Genomic DNA, 17,337 nt, shown 5'->3' with positions numbered 1-17,337 from the left:
GGTGAATTAGGTCTTCAAGACCATCCAGCACGAGCCGGGCAGAGCCTAGTTTCAATGCTTAATAAAACATGTGACAACAAAATCCTATTGTTTTAAGCACATTACCATGAGCTGTTCTGTGAACAATGATGCTACAATAATCCTTTTGACATTAGAAGGATATGTTACTGATGGTGGTCTAGTGCTTAACTTCCTTTGCAGTTACTCAGAAAGCTTGTTCCTCTCTTAAAAGCTCACTCTCTGAGTCAGAAGAAGACAACCGTGTCCCGAACTAACCACGGCCTGAGACTTTGGGGTCTGTGTACCTGTCACAGTGAGCGTCCCTGATGAATGAATGCCGTCTGCTTTGAAGGAGATGAGTCCTGCATCTTCAAGAGTCACTGAAGAAAGAGTCAGTGAATGTTTCTTCCCCAGGACACCAATGCTGATATTTGGTGAAGGCTTCAGCCGAACGCCATCCTTCTGCCAGGTCCCTTCCACGTCCTCATGCGACACCTCCACCTCAAAGGTGACGGTCCCTTTCTCAGAGACTTCGAGGGGCTGAAGACCTTTTACCAGCTTGATCTGCCTCACTGGAAAAAAACAACAAGGACAAGTTGGAGATCTCACATTGACAGCCTTGAAACAGCCTGAGGACTTCCAAAATAGATTATTTCCCTATTCCTCACGCAGGTACCTGCCAATTAATTGAAATCTGCTAATCAACCAACCGCCTTTGCAGGAAACAAAAAATGTTCATGACCATACTGCCAGCATGGCTGCTATTCTTAAAATGGCTGCTTTCAGCTGGGACAAACAAGTCAGTCAAATATTGCAGAAAAAGAGTAAACTGACCCTTTTTCTAGCAAGATGCACCACACTCACAGTCTATGCCAGAAATAAGCTCTGAAGTTGTACACGCACACACACGGAGGAGTAGAGACATTCTTGTGCTGGCTGAGGTGGTGTGATGGTTTGATGTGGGGGGTTCTGGTGGCAGGAGCTGGCCACCAGGTCGGACTCCCATCCCCCTCGGGGTTTGAGCCAATCGGTGCCTCTGTGAATTGCCCTATTTATGTCGGGACAAAGGAACCGGAAAGGTGTGTGCCTGTGCCCAGGAGTGAGGAGAAGGGAGGGGGGCGGCCCGGGCCGGGCTGGCGCCACCCGCTGAGGATGGTGGCGGCGGAGCCGCTTGGGGAACTCAGGGAGGTCCCTGCTCCCGGGGTGCCCACCGGGCCGAGTTCACCCAGAGAGGGCTGAGATCTGAGAGAAATGGTCACACAGACACCGGGTCAGTGAAGGATGGAGCGGGACGAGGTGCCGGAGCTGAGTTTCACCTGCAACCGGTGGCGAGATGGCAGGTGGCCCCCACTGCAGCCAGGACGGTCTCAATGGAGCAGAGACCCACTCGCAGCCCGTGGAGAAGCCACGTTGGAGAATAGATGTCTGGACCTGAGGACGGTCATGAAGCATGGGACGCACGACAAGGCAGAGAGGCATCCAGAGTCCGTGGGACAACCCACGCTGGAGCAAGTGGCCACAACTCCCTAAGAATCCGAGACTGTGGTAAAGCCCACACTGGAGCAATCCGATGGGGAAGGATTGCATCCTGTAGGTAGGACTCACGCTGGAGAAGTTTGTGGATTTTCCTCGTGAGTAGGGGATCCACTGGAGCAAGGGAAAATGGTGTAAGGGCTCCTCCTCCTTTAAGAGAGGAGCGGCAGTAACAGCATGGATAAACTGACCTGCACTCCCCCATTCCCTGTCCCCTGCGTCGCTGGGGGAGGTAGCGCCGGGAAGAAAAGGAAAGGGGGGTGGGGAGATGTTGTTTTTAAGATCTGGCTTTGTTTTCTTTTTATCCTCTCGATTAACAGGTTTTCTTTGTCTCTATCTTTTCAAAATAACTGTTAGTAAAATGAATTGTTTTATTCCCAAGCCGAGTCTGTTTTGCCCGGGACCATGGCTGGTGGATGCTCCCTCTGTTCTTGTCTCACCCTCAGTTGTTTTATTATATTTTTCTCCTCTCCACTTGACTGGAGAAGGAGTGAGAGAGTGGCTGTGTGGAGTTTAGTTGCCGAATTGGCCTAAATCACGACAGGTGGTCACCATTAACCATCAGGAAGAAACACTCTAGAAGATGATAACGCTGTTATTTACGCTGGGACCAGGCTCCTTGTGCTGTACAGCAAGAGAGAAGTTGCTAAAAATACTTATTCTTCAGGCATGATCAAGAGAAAGGAGATGATCAACAGAGATTAATTGAGCATAAAGGAATAAACAATATTATTCAGCTTTTCAACTAGGATAAAAGAAGGCAGGGAGGGAAGTAGCAAGGAGAGGAGAAAGCTCTTAGTAAAAGAAAAAAAAATAATCTATGACATGGTGTGAAGTGTGCTGACACCTTACAGCTTAGGGGATGAAGCATCTGTGTTTTGGGTGGATATTACCTGTTCCCACTACAAGACATCAGTGCCCTATCAGCCAGTAAAATGGATTTAGTATTTAAACTTGTCTCACTCTTAAAAGAAATTCAGCTGCCAACTGAAAAAAACACAAACCTCTACAAAGCCACAAAATACTCACAAAAACCTTCAACTCCCTATGAGTCCCCTGAGAATATTTCGACCTTCCTAGCACATGTTTCATAAAATTATAGAATCATGGAATGGTTTGGGTTGGAAGGAACCTTAAAGATCACCTAGTTCCAAACCCCCCGCCATGGGCAGGGACACCCTGCCCTACATCAGGTTGCTCAAAGCCTCATCCAACCTGGCCTTGAACACTTCCAGGGATGGGGCATCCACAGCTTCTCTGGGCAACCTGTTCCAGTGCCTCACCACCCTCAGAGTGAAAAATTTCTTCCTTATATCTAATCTAAATCTGCCCTCTTTCGGTTTAAAGTCATTAAATAATCCACATTGAGACAAGATCTGAATGCAAACCTGACCAGGAGTGGGCTGAGGGCTCTGTTCAGTGGACATGGTCTGGTCATGGACCCAGCTCTTGGGCTGGGGACACCATGGCCTCTCTGAGGCTTAAGCATCTCCTGATGGTATCTGCCCCTATGTCACATGGAGGACAACAGAGAACAAACTGTTTCTCCAAAGGTTGCACAGAGATGATATGAGTAGACCATGACTTTATTAAGAAAACGTGTAGAAGCACTGTACTGCTTGCCTCAGGAGGGTGATGGTGGACTCCACATAATACCAGTTCCTTATGCTTTTCCTATATCCTCTGCTGCTGTTGTTTCACAGCAGGTTTACAGAGGAACATATGCATCCATTGAAGGATCCTGTCTAATTCCTCTCTCAAGGAAACCACACTGATTCCTCTCTTAATGACCATCTCCAAAGCCACGACCACTTAAACACAGATTTGCCCCAAGGACATATCTTGAACCAGACAAATGAGGGAAGTACAGTCACTTCCAGGAGCTTGTTCTTTGCTTCCCAAACTAAGACCCCAGCTATCCTGCTTTGCTCACTAGAAGTTGCATCATTCCCCTATTTCTCAAACAGTGAATGGACTGAAGACCAAACTGAAATTTTTCTGATGAGATAGCAAAAGGGACTTGCAAAAACATTAACTAAATAGCATAGCCATTTCTAACTCGGCAAGTGGCCTCCTGGATATGTCCTCACCTGGTGTCCTACATAGAATTAAAAAAAAAAAATATCTTTTTTGGAGGTCTTGTCATAAAGCAGCAACAATTGGGGAATGGTAGAATTTTTACAGGATTTATTTTAATAGACAATATATTGTGTCCTGAGATTTCAAATTTCATACTCGTGTTCCCAGTATAATTTCTGCTATAATTAATTGACCTAATTATGCTTTTCCCTGCTGAAAGCTTAAAGGTGTATCAGAGGAAGAACCACTTTACCCATGACTTACTTGAGTCTTCCACAAACATCTTATCCTGGTCAAAACTGAAAATAGATATTCAGCCAGATATGTTTTGGGTTTGAGCAGCTCAGTTGGTTTTAGAATCTCCTGGCATCTTAAGATCAGAACAGATGTTTATCTTTTAATGAAGCAACTTTTACACTGATGTAAATCAACAGATTTTCACACAGCTAATCCTTATTTACCTTGCTCTGAAAGCAATCTATTTCAAACCATACAGTATCAGTCCAGCTTCATGTTTTTTAAATAAAGGTCCTCTAAAATCAGGCTTCCTGAACTAAAGTGGAGTACCAAATAGTAGTAATAGCTCAATTTCCCATACTGCAAGCATTTAAAGAACTTTTGCTGACCTCAGTGTAAGTTCTAACACATTGTCCTGAAAAGAGACCATTTGCTTAAACGCCAAAAAATGGAGCATGATTTTAGACTTCTGCTTTTAGAGTCTTGCCTTGGCTGTAAAGCAGTGTGAGAGCTCAGTGCCATCTCAGCTGGAGGACTTGGATGCAGAATACATTTAGTCGGAGATTCTTGTATGCAGCCTCTTTCCTGCTGCATCTCATAACAAAGGCCTGGATGATCATACATAAAAATAATTCCCTGCTACAGTGAGCCAATTCCTCTTTTTGATCATGGTCACTCTCAGATCAATTTGAGTTTCCATCACTACATGAAACTACCCAATTCATCAGCAGAGCTACTTTTTATAGTGACACTAAGCATAAGTGATGAGAAGGCAGCTGAGTGCCTGGGAAACACAAACCAAAATCCTCTCTCTCCACTAGATTAGGAAGTTTGTAAACCAGAGACAGATACATATTTATGCTTGCCTGACTCACCTTGCATGAAACACTGTTGGCAGCTGTCAGGACTACCCAATTATTTCCTATACGAACACTGTTCCATCATTTTTGGTTTTACTGCTTGGCTACAGCAACAGCCAGTGCCTAAAACCAGGTATAACTGAATCTACAACTAACTGCTGAAACATCTTCCTGGAAGGAAACTAAGTTATCACCCAGAATCTGGAAAAAAAAAAAAAAAAAAAAAAGCCATGGCATGCAATGTGTGAAAGAGGATGGAGTAGCAAACTGCCCCATCCCGTACTGGATTCTTCCAACACATTGCCACCACAGAAGTGCTATATTTCTGTATCTTCTGTGGACCCAGTTCATCCCATTTAACTGAGACAGTAAACCTGAATCTAGTTCTAAACCAGAATAGTAGTCACCCATGGTTCCTTGAGTAGTCAGACAGACTTCAGAAGGTAACTCAATGCATCTAAGACCTCAAACACTCTCTGGAGGTATTTTTTTCTCTCTGTTGACTTCAGAAGGAGCTGAAAGTGGTGTGCTACATTTAGGCTGTGAATCCAAGCCTAATATACCTGCTGCTGGTTACTGGTAGTATCTGTTGGGATTTTTTTCTAGAGCTGTTCAGTTTGGAAAAAAGATGAGCAAATGTCAATAGAAGTGATAAGTGCCCCATATCAGGATGCTAAAGCAGTGGGGTTTTGCCAACTGTCAGCCAGGAAGACTTTGAAGATGAAGCTGTCTTAGCAGTGCATGGAAGTGATTTGACAAACCCTGCTCTGTATGAGACAGTCTGTCATCAATTTTTTATATCTTTGATACCATCAGAAGACCACAATATTATAAGGCTGGAACGACCTAGGAAAATAATCCAGCCTTTCTCTTCCAGCTCTAGGACATGCTCAGTTCTTTATGTCATCTCACACAGATATTTCACTAACTTTTTCTTAAACCCATGATGGAGGCTCCAAAACCTCTCCAGACAATCCATTCAGTCATCCAACCACTAATGAGCTTTTTTTATTATATAACCTGGATGTCTCTCATTGCAATTGAAGTCCATTATTTCCTGTCGTTATTTCCACATGGAGAACACACTGTTCCCTTTCACTTTATAACAGCCTTTTATGTCCTTGGTCTGTTATCAAGTCCTTCCTTACTTTATGACCTACACCACACCAGTTGGTGGCAGGGGCTTTACAGACAAAATTAGATAGTCCTTAAGTGCTTAAATCCTGTCTTCATCTATCCTGTAACAATTGTGACAAAAGCATGTAGGAAAAAGGACAGAAGGACAAGGCTACAGCTGAGACACCATCAGCTCACTTGAAAGGGCAACACCCTCAGATAGAAGATTTGCTTTTACAGCTTTTTTAACCCTCACTAAATATCAAGAAATGTTCTGAAAGAGTTGGTTTACAGAGAAGAATTAGGGCAATGGGTGGATGAAGAGGGAATCGTTTGCTAAAAACCATACAAAGGAAAAAAAACAGTGTACCAGAGAGAGAGAAATTTCTGAGGAAGGAGAAGAATCAGCTAAGAAGCTTAGTGGTCAACAGCATGACTGAAACCTGGTGAGGTGAGATGAGATGGAGGCAACAAGATTCAGACAGTTGTTCTGTTTACTGCTCTTGCTTCCACCTCCTTTCAGTCATTTGACTGATGGCCAAGCCCATGGTTGTGTCCCCATATCCCCATGGCAGGTGGGGGTGTCAGTGACCATTATGAAAGCGGCAGAAACCAGAATCCACCTCCAAACCCTGTCCAGGTTATTTATAGATCTGGAGATCATTCAACTTACTTTCCACGTTGATCTTGGCTTGGGTCTTGTCATCAGGACTCTCACAGCAGTAGAAGCCCCTGTCTGCAAAGGAGATGTCCTTAACCACCAAGGTATGCTTTGTTCCCTCAGCTTTGATCTCTATTTTTTCACTGGGCTTCAATACAACGCTGTTCCTCATCCACTTCACCTCTGCAGGCTTGGTCAGCTCTACCTCCAAGGTCACTGTGTCCCTCTCTTCAACTGTTCTGGGCTCGAGTTTCTTCTTGAATGAGATTGAGGCCTCTGTCAAAGCAGAAGAAATATTAGTGAGAATGTAGAGGATCCATAAAACGGGCTTCCAGAGAGAATTAAAATGGTGGCTCATGTATCTCCAGTCCCAATGCATTCTGAGCATCCATATTTAATGATGCAAAAGCAAAATTTTCCTACTGAGGGCCACATAAAACAGCATGGGTCATAGCATCAGTGACAGCCTGTCAAAGGGACATTATCATCTCCTACCTCGGACTCTAAGATTGGCTTTGCTTTCTACACCCTCAGCATCGGCGCAGATTTCAGCTGCATCTTCCAGTGTCAGATCGGTGATGGTGAGGCTGTGGTTGGTGTCCTTCTGCGAGATCACATACTTCTTGCTGGCTTCAATCTTGACACCATTCCTGAGCCAAGTGACCACGGCATCACTGGGAGAGACGGTGCACTTGAACACAGCCTCTTTTCCTTCCTCCGAGACCACGCTGTTGAGGCTCGTAACGAATTTCACCACTCTGGGAGCTGATGGAGAGGAATAAAACATTTAGGAGCATATGTTTGAGACGTGGCATAAACACCTTCAAAGAGCCAAAAGCTTCAATGATCTTATTGGAAACATCAATTTTTATTACTTTCAGTAAGTGATCACAGTAATGGGTCATCATGTCTCCCATGTCTGGTTAAATTTTGTGTATAAAGATGCCAGAAGAGACAGGCAAAGAAGGAGGGGGAAAGAAAAAAAAAAATCTTAGATTTGAGATACTTAATTCCAGCCTGAAGTGAAATATGAAGGTCAATTTGCCCACATATTAAAAGACCTAAGCTCAACAGGTCTCAAAATCATTATGTTCTTCACAAATAGTGGTTCCACCAACACTGAGAGAGGAAGTGGAGTTTTGTACTTTGCTGTCAACACAGGAGATGGCACAAACACATGAACAAACTCAACTTTGCAGCGTTGTGATGGCTGAGGACAAAACCCATGGAAGCCCTCCACGTTCTCACCATTCAGTTCTAGAGACATACCTTTGGGGGTGATGGTAACGCTGCTCTTGTCATCTCTGGACTCACAGGAGTACTCCCCCTCATCCTCAGCGCGGATCCCTGTTATCGTCAGCGTTCGCTTGACCCCTTCCTCATGAAGCTGGAAACGTTTGCTGGGCTTGATCTGAAGTCCGTTCCTGCGCCACACCACCTTGCCTTTGGCATGGCTGACGTCGCAGCTCAAAGTGACGCTGCCTCCAATCTCAGCGTTAACAGCTTCAAGTTTTCTGGCAAACTTCACCGGGATTTCTGAGATGCAGAAGAAGAAAAAATGGTGAGAAAGGAAAAGATAAGAAACCTGTTCTAAGAAACAGTTTCTGGCCAACATTAAAATAAAACAAAAAACAAGCCAAACCAAACCCAACAGATTTGGGGATCAGAGTAGACAGAAACAGACCAGAAAGGTGGAAATTTGGGGAGATTGCTTTGACACGGAATTTTAATATCATTATCATTCTGTGAAGCAATAGCAGTGCCTTTAAAGAGGATTGGGTTTTGCCTTCCTTCCTTTCTAATTTCATACCCGGTGAGACTATGTGATGTTTTTACATCAGAGTTTGATTTGCCTGACTAAATGTAAAAATCCATATGGATGCACAAGCTCCAGCACCTTTGTCTCTTCTGTCACTGGAAACACAGCCAATGGAGTCAGAGAAAGCCAGGATGTGATTTCTTTCATCCTGAAGAAGACATTTCAATAGGTCAGATGTAGCATGACCTATTAGCAATTGCTGCTCTGCAATGACTCCAAAGGAAGCTGAAGGCGCTCATCTCAGCTGCGAACATCTCCAGTGTGAGTGTCTGAAGAGAAAGGAGCAGGCCTTTTCTCTGGGACATCACCCCTCTCATCTCCATCTGTGGACCAGCTGTAACTTCATCCTTCTTGTCAATTTACAGCCTTGGCCTTGACTAGGGAGCAGCATCCCAGGTGCAGCATCCCAGGTGCAGCATCCCAGGACCAGAGAAGGATACAATTCAGATCCTGTTTCATCATGTGACTAACAAATCTTCCTCTCACAAAACATCTCTCTATATCTTCATCAGCTTTTCCATGCTAATGAGCAGAGTGGGGAAGAGCTAAGGCTCTGCCATGTCCCAGATGGGGTTAGAAGGAGACAGAAAGAGCATGATGGTGGTGAGGCAGTGGAACAGGTTGCCCAGAGAAGTTGTAGATGCTCCATCCCTGGAAGTGTTCAAGGACAGGTTGGATGAGGCTTTGGGCAACCTGGTGTAGTGGTGAGTGTCTCTGCCCATGGCAGGGGGGTTGGAACTAGATGATCTTTGAGGTCCCTTCCAACTCTAACCATTCTGTGCTTCTATGATGACAGTGGGGAGCAGACACCAGAAAATGCCCCCATTGTAGGACTCCTTGTCCCCCTGAGTAGCCAGCAAAGGACAACATTGGGTATTTGGAAGCAGGAGAACTTTGCTGGCCCATGGTGGGACAGCCACAGCAGCTGCAACAGCAATTCAAGCCTTGAGGTTAGAACAGTTTTAGAGAGATTTTGGACTTCATCTCCATCCTACCACGAGGGAAACACAGCTGTCGGGTTAGGACACAACCTGTGTGCTGCTCTCTGCTCACCTTTCACCTGTACTTTGAATTCCTGCTTGTCATTCTTTGTCTGGCAAGTGTACACGGCAGTGTCTGTGCTCTCAGCCAGGTTCACCGTCAGGGTCCTGGATGCTCCCTCACTCTTGATCCCGTATTTCTTGCTCGCCTTGATTTCTGTTCCATCCTTGAACCACTTTACTGCAGCAGTTTCAGGCGTTACTGAAGTAGTCAGTGTGATGCTTTCGTGTTCTTGAACTATGAGAGGCTCTTTCTGGACAACTTTCTTTTCAAATTTAGCCTCTGGTTCTAGGAAAGACATTAAAATAGGAAAACTAATAACTTAAGTCTCAAATCCTTAATACAGCAATTTTCTATTTCCTTCTCTCCATGACTCACAACACCAGCTCATCCATAATCTGTAACGACCCAGGGAATAGGGCTGACTATTTGTGGCTGGTGTAACCTTTTGCTGAGCAGGAAGAAAGACAATGATCCATCAGGCAACCCAGAGCTTCTGTTTAGAAGAGAAGCAAAGGAAAGGAAAGGAAAATATACATTTTATCTGCTGCCCACAAAAAGTTTGGTTTTTAGAAGTAAAATAACCTGTATAATCATTTCCTCTCCCATTTTTAGGATATTAGATCTAATTAAGAAGAAACATTAATATGCTAAACCTGAACTTGTGGCCTATTTTCTTTTTTGCTTGCTCTATTCTCCTTCTCTTGGCTTCTTCTCTGTCTTGTACAATGCTTTGCCACAAAACTGGGCAGTTTGAGGGCACACACTGTAGCAGACCAGTTATTCTTAGTCACCTTTCTCCACAGCTCTATTTCTGCTCTTCAAAACTTCCCACTTCCACTTTCAGCTCCCCACCACTTAAAAAAGTTGGGTGATGGGGCATGCAAAGGAGACACTATACAAAAAACTATGTAGCATTTCCATAGACAAAAAAAGGTCTCCAGCCGATTTCCCACCTCCACACCACTAGATTAAAAAGGTCAAATTAATGTGTGATGTGGTTCACTGATGTTGCTCCAGGGAAAATAGTGGCCGCACCGTGGCCACTGGATAGGGAATATCCAGTTTTCCTCTAAGCCAAACAGAGAGCTGCTTAGGTGAGTCCTCACCAGTTGCTTCCAACTTGAAGGTCAGTTTCTGGCCTGCAGCCTCACAGATGTATTCTCCAGCATCTTTCTTCTCCACCTGCTCTATAACCAGGCGCCGGGTTTTGCCCACAGTTTCTGTTTTGAATTTTCTAGAGGAAATGAGCAGTCTTCCATCCTTGTACCACTTCACTTCGGTGGCATCCTGTGCTACCTCACAGCTGAGGGTGGCACTTTCTGTCAGGACAGCGCTCACCTCCTTCTGGACCTTTTCCTGGTTTATAAATGCAGGTTTTGGCTCTGTATGCAGAAAGGGAAGAAAATATTGATTGAGGGATTAAAACGTGATCAGTCTTACAGATTTCTGTGGAGGTGTTTGGAAAATATTTAGGTTGTCAATTGTCAAAACTAATTGCCTTCACTGGGCAATATCTACCCTTCTGTGTGACTGAATTGCAATGTGGAAACTAGGGAAGCAAGAGTCTAGAAACAGAGAGGACCAAGAGGATCCTTGACATCAATCCTATGGTTGCAAGCCACCAGGCAAAAAACACTTAATTCGAACATTCCCAAAGAACATCTTGTCCTGCATCTCACCAAAAGCTCCCAAATGCCTTTTACTTAAGAGCCAAACTCAAGATCACAAATACAGCACTATGGGCTTCTGGAACAGACTCTTCATGGTCTCTTCCACTGTCACAAATGTGACTTTCAAAGGGACAAAAGAAATATGCTCTCTGTACAGTACTCAGGTAGGCCAGGATCATGGCTGGCAAGGTACCCAAGGCTGCAGCATCAACACTCCCTTTAGCATCACATACTTAAAGCTGCTTGGGCACCTTGTGAATTCCACTGCGTTACTAGTTTGCAAAGAACAGAGGCAGAGCTAATAGTTTGAACACAGCTGCATGAGTAAACCAGCAGAATTTAAAAACTGGCTCCATCACTGGCTGCTGAGATGGAATTTGCCAAGCCAGTAACTTTTCTCGCCATCAGTTTTTTCAGGATGTAAAACAGAGATGCAGCAAATTCACTCACCTGTGACATCAATCTTGAAGGTCAGTTTCTGGCCAGCAGCCTCGCAGGTGTACTCCCCAGCATCTTTCTTCTCCACCTGACCCACCACCAGGCGACGCGATTTGCCCTCTGACTCCACCTTGAACTTCTTGCTCGAGGTGATCAGTTTCCCCTCCTTGTACCATTTCACATCGGTCTTCTCCTGGGCCACCTCGCAGCTCAGCGTGGCATTTTCTGATAGTGCAGCTTTCACCTCCTTCTGGACCTTGTCCTTGTTCGTAAACACAACTTCGGGCTCTGAAAAGAGAGAAAAATTCAGAGCATCTCCAAGATATGATGTTGCCCAATCCCCTTATCACAGCTTACAGGTAACACTGGAATCCAAGCTTCTGACTTGACAATACACATCTAAAGCTGTTAGAAGAACACGCAAACTGTTTTGTGGTGAGTTTGTTGTGTGTGTTTTGTTTTGTTTTGAAGCAGGTTTTTGTGGCTTTGTCACAAATCACACTAAGATTAGTGTATTTCTGGCAGCAAGCTAGATCGTCTGGATCATTTATAAGAGTATTGCACGGCAGTCCCCAGTCAAGGCAAGATACATTTTGGTTGAATTTGAGAGCAAAGTAGTGAATTCTTACTGGGAGGAACTGTCCCTTACTGTGTCACAGCCCCATACCATTCATTCCTTCCGTTCCCAGTATCTGCCATTCCTGTCCTATTGGCACTACGTAACTTTCCCCAGTGCTGTGCTGGGTTGATGTGAAAGGGTTCTGGCAGCAGGAGAGAGGCTTCACCTCCTGTAACTTCCCGACCTCCAAAAGCGGTTGGATTGGTCTCTGGCCAGGATCCCATCCCCAGAGTGAGCGGCAGCTCCCTGAGAAGCCGTGACTCCATGGTAACAGCCCACACCGGAGCAATCCCATGGGTCAGGATTGCATCCTGCAGGAAGGACTCACAGTGGAGCAGTCTGTGGACTGTCCCGTCAGTAGGGGATCCACTGGCGCAGGGGAAAGGGTGTGAGGAGCCCTCCTCCTTTGAGAAAGGAGTGGCAGAAACAGCGTGTGACAAACTGACCTGCACCCCCCATTCCCATCCCCTGTGCTGCTGGGGAGGAGGGAGAGGTGGGGAAAAAGGAAGGGATGGGGGGAAGGTGTTTTTAAGATCTGGCTTTGTTTCTAGTTATCCTCTCAAATAACTCTTAATAAATTAAATTGACTTGTCCCCAAACTGAGTTCATTTTGCCCGGGACCATGGCTGGTGGGTGCTCCCTCCCTGTTCTTGTCTCACCCTCAGCCCTTTCATTTCGTTTTTCTCCTCTCCCCGCACCGAGGGGAGCAGTGAGCGGCCGTGCGGTGCCAGAGCTGCCGCGGGGCTGAACTGCGGCCAGTGCAAAGGGTGGTGAGACCCAGACTGACGTGTTCGGGACTGTCTTCTGATTTCCCATGCAAACCTGAGAAAAGCCCAGCCCTCCTCACGTTCTTACATCTGAATGGTGAAATCACCTTGTTCTGCAGTAGGCACATGAATCGGCCCATTTGCAAGAGCCTCAGGAGACAGGGAGCAAGTTGAGAAGCTGGATTTATTCTCCTACTCTGCAGCCTCAGTAGGGTGGTGCATCTGAAATGAGTCTCCATGACATTTTCTTTCCCTCGTTGCCATTTACCTGATGCCTTAAAGACCTTAACATGCATCCAGCCTTACTGTCATAGTCAACCCCAGGCTGCAATGAGCTCTTCCAAGAGGAAGAAAAAGAGTGCAGACATGAAGCAGACACCCAACTGCTCTCCAATGTAACACACTGAGCATCAGTTGCTTTGCAGAGTTGTTCTGGTTGTACCAACCAACTTTCCATGGCCCTGTTCCTACACAGATGGTTAGCTCCCAAAGTTTTTCAAGGATGGAGCTCCCCATCTTCAGGATTTTATAAAGTTTTACGTAGATAACACGAAAAGAACTGTATTTGTAACTCTTTGTCCTATTTCTCAATCAGAGCCAGGCCATCTCTATGATGTTCACCAAAAATTTGAAGCATAACAGGAAAATAACTTATGAAATAACATTCATTATTCTGAATATTCTAGAAATAAGAAGGCTACGTAAAAGAATCTTCTCTCACCCTTGACATCAACCTTGAAGGTCAGTTTCTGGCCAGCAGCCTCGCAGGTGTACTCCCCAGCATCTTTCTTCTCCACCTGACCCACCACCAGGCGACGCGATTTGCCCTCTGACTCCACCTTGAACTTCTTGCTCGAGGTGATCAGTTTCCCCTCCTTGTACCATTTCACATCGGTCTTCTCCTGGGCCACCTCGCAGCTCAGCGTGGCATTTTCTGATAGTGCAGCTTTCACCTCCTTCTGGACCTTGTCCTTGTTTGTAAACACAACTTCTGGCTCTGAAAAGAGAGAAATTCAGAGCATCTCCAAGATATGATGTTGCCCAATCCCCTTATCACAGCTTACAGGTAACACTGGAAACCAAGCCTCTCACTTGACAATACACATCTAAAATTATGCACATTCAAACTGCTTTGCGTTGAGTTTTTGTGTTTTGTTTTAGGTTTTGAGTGCAGACATTGGGTAGACACCCTACGACTCTTCACCATGACCCTGCTCTGAAATTCACTGAGGATCAGCTGTGTTGCAGAGTTGTTCTGGTTGCACCAAGACATGGGGATAGACATGTGCAATCAGCAGTTTCCTTTTCATGGCCCTGTTCCTACAGAGATGGGTAGCTTCTAAAGTTTTTCAAGGATGGAGCTCCCTATCTTCAGGATGTTATGAAGTTTTACACAGAAGATATGTCATAACTATAATATTCATTTTTCAAAAAAATCCAGAAATCAGAAGGCTGGGCCAAAGAATCTTCTCTCACCTGTGACATCAATCTTGAAGGTCAGTTTCTGGCCAGCAGCCTCGCAGGTGTACTCCCCAGCATCTTTCTTCTCCACCTGACCCACCACCAGGCGACGCGATTTGCCCTCCGACTCCACCTTGAACTTCTTGCTCGAGGTGATCAGTTTCCCCTCCTTGTACCATTTCACATCGGTCTTCTCCTGGGCCACCTCGCAGCTCAGCGTGGCGTTTTCTGACAGTGCAGCTTTCACCTCTTTCTGCACCTTCTCTTTGTTGACAAATGCATCTTCTGCTTCTGGAATTAAGGGTACATGGGCAGATTTAGAAAATTAATCTTCCAGACACACACCCCATCTCAAATGCACACATCAGTGTTTGGATTGTGTGCTGAAGATGGATTTCCCATTCACATTCCCTGCTAACACTGTGAAGTGAAAGCTAACATTTGAATTACATCAAACGCCTGTGAAGGACTACCTTTACTGGTAGTCCAGGACAGGTTAGTTGGCCTCAAAGTTGCTTTCATTTCCATCATTATCCAAAAACTGCAGAAAAGAAATTCTCATATCACAATGTCCAGCAGCACACCTGTGGATGCAGTCTGTAAGACATCTGTTTGCTGTAAGTGGACGAACATGAAATTGTTCAAACAACCCAAGATCTGCAATGTGCTTTGTCAGCAAAAGCAAAGCTAGTCTTGGGAAACAAACTTGTTGAGCCTATTCTGTGTCTATATCTTTATTTTCCAAATGTTCCAAAGTTGCATCATCCCAGAACTATGTTTCTCTACAGAACGAAAATTAGCCAGCCCCCATGGTATTTGCTAAGCACTGCACCATGCCGGAATCAAAAAGCAATTTAACATATAAACTCCTCAAGTTGCTTTAAACTCGTCAAGATCCAACTGAGGGATCTCAAGGTTAAATCATGTTCTTGCTAATGTCATGGCGAAGAGACCTGGTTTCCTCAGCTACTGCTTCTCAGACCAGTTCTAGTATTTCCTTTTCATTGACAGAGGCCATAATAAAAAGGTTTCCTCCGTAATAAATAGACACTTTATTTGAAGGAGCATTCACAAGAGAACGTTTGTGCTCAGAAGACTTTATATGTCCTTAAATTTCTCCTGCACTTACTGAATTCTCATTTTGCTACCAGTGCATCTCTGCCAGAGTCCCAGGGAAATTCCCCAATGACCTTCAGCCTGCCCTGCTCTTGGGCCACAGCAATCCGCTGCGTTACTAGTTTGCAAAGAACAGAGGCAGAGCTAATAGTTTGAACACAGCTGCATGAGTAAACCAGCAGAATTTAAAAACTGGCTCCATCACTGGCTGCTGAGATGGAATTTGCCAAGCCAGTAACTTTTCTCTCCATCAGTTTTTTCAGGATGTAAAACAGAGATGCAGCAAATTCACTGACCTGTGACATCAATCTTGAAGGTCAGTTTCTGGCCAGCAGCCTCGCAGGTGTACTCCCCAGCATCTTTCTTCTCCACCTGACCCACCACCAGGCGACGCGATTTGCCCTCCGACTCCACCTTGAACTTCTTGCTCGAGGTGATCAGTTTCCCCTCCTTGTACCATTTCACATCGGTCTTCTCCTGGGCCACCTCGCAGCTCAGCGTGGCGTTTTCTGTTGGTGTAACTTTCACCTCTTTCTTCACTTTGTCCTTGTTGATAAATGCATCTTCTGCTTCTGTAGGGTGGGAGAAGCAATTTAAAAATCAAACGTATGTTCATGCTGTTCAAAGTGTCCAAACCCAAATGAAAAATCCTGCTTATGACAACTTCCACAGCTCTGCCATTTTGAAACATTCCCACTCACAGCTAGGATACATTCAGACAGGACATGGCCTTCTGTATAGCCTGAGGAAACCTATCAGTCACTTCTGAGCAACGTGATCCACAGCTAAGGAGTTTAGTTTCTTCTGATCTCCATGGATCCACAAGAAATCTGACTTTTTGTTCTTTAATGTAGTGCATGAATAAGCAACCAATCTCATCTGCCAGTGGGACCCATATGTAAGCCTTGCCCGTTCTAGGTACTTCCTGAGCAGACCTATGTTCCTACTAATTCCAGACCTGTTTTATTACACATCTGGGAGCCGGCCCTACCTTTGTCCCTATAAATCGGTATATGTAAACTTTAATTCTTCTTTACTCTGACAACAGAAAACAGCAAGGACTGCTGAGTGGAATTCATCTCATAGATGAAGACAACTGGCTCCAGATGCCTGTGTGACAGTGGGTGCACGCAAGTTGGTTACCTGGTCTCCCTCACTACTTAATGAATATCTGCACTACACAGTCCCTGGAGCCCAGAGAGTGATTGACTTTGCTCAATCATAAGGGGAAGTCAAGGACCACTCTGTGATGAGAACCAACATCTCCCACCTGTAATGACAACCTTGAAGGTCAGTTTCTGGCCAGCAGCCTCGCAGGTGTACTCCCCAGCATCTTTCTTCTCCACCTGACCCACCACCAGGCGACGCGATTTGCCCTCCGACTCCACCTTGAACTTCTTGCTCGAGGTGATCAGTTTCCCCTCCTTGTACCATTTCACATCGGTCTTCTCCTGGGCCACCTCGCAGCTCAGCGTGGCATTTTCTGATAGTGCAGCTTTCACCTCTTTCTGCACCTTCTCTTTGTTGACAAATGCATCTTCTGCCTCTGAAACAGGGAAACATCAAGGAAAATACATAAGATATAAATAGCTTGTGACAAGAAGATATTAGTATTTTGTGTAGGTGCTCGACAGGATCATTTCTTGCAAGTAACATTGCTTTGCAGCTCTTTTCATCACATAGAACAATGCACCCTCAGAACATGGTGCATATAATTATCATACCTCTCTGACTAGTCTTCACAAAGATCTTGACCTCCTGCTCTTCAAATTTCTTATAACAAAGACAAAGATTATTTCCCCCTTTATGTCTTTACAATATTTCTACACCTCACATTTAGAAACACCCAAATGTAGCACAGTTACGAGTTGCCGCCTTCACTATCACGTTATTTACAGGAATTTATCAACATCTCAG

General features: G+C 45.1%; 1 protein-coding gene across 1 annotated transcript in view; it reads right to left on the bottom strand.

The window, feature by feature from the left end:
- OBSCN (obscurin, cytoskeletal calmodulin and titin-interacting RhoGEF) overlaps nucleotides 1-17,337 on the bottom strand; it is a 193,300-nt gene that overhangs the window by 139,058 nt on the left and 36,905 nt on the right. Inside the window, exons 11-21 of the mRNA XM_086614829.1 lie at nucleotides 16,691-16,972; nucleotides 15,717-15,992; nucleotides 14,320-14,595; nucleotides 13,565-13,840; nucleotides 11,470-11,772; nucleotides 10,456-10,731; nucleotides 9,359-9,634; nucleotides 7,756-8,022; nucleotides 6,982-7,251; nucleotides 6,499-6,762; nucleotides 306-572 (exon numbers count right to left, since the gene is read on the bottom strand). Of these exons, the coding sequence (XP_086470955.1) occupies nucleotides 306-572; nucleotides 6,499-6,762; nucleotides 6,982-7,251; nucleotides 7,756-8,022; nucleotides 9,359-9,634; nucleotides 10,456-10,731; nucleotides 11,470-11,772; nucleotides 13,565-13,840; nucleotides 14,320-14,595; nucleotides 15,717-15,992; nucleotides 16,691-16,972 (3,033 nt within the window). The remainder of the gene's footprint in view (nucleotides 1-305; nucleotides 573-6,498; nucleotides 6,763-6,981; nucleotides 7,252-7,755; nucleotides 8,023-9,358; nucleotides 9,635-10,455; nucleotides 10,732-11,469; nucleotides 11,773-13,564; nucleotides 13,841-14,319; nucleotides 14,596-15,716; nucleotides 15,993-16,690; nucleotides 16,973-17,337) is intronic.

This window comes from Tauraco erythrolophus, chromosome 7 (genome assembly GCF_009769465.1).
Source record: "Tauraco erythrolophus isolate bTauEry1 chromosome 7, bTauEry1.pri, whole genome shotgun sequence".
Taxonomy (NCBI): domain Eukaryota; kingdom Metazoa; phylum Chordata; class Aves; order Musophagiformes; family Musophagidae; genus Tauraco; species Tauraco erythrolophus.
This window is presented reverse-complemented; position numbering and strand designations above follow the sequence as displayed.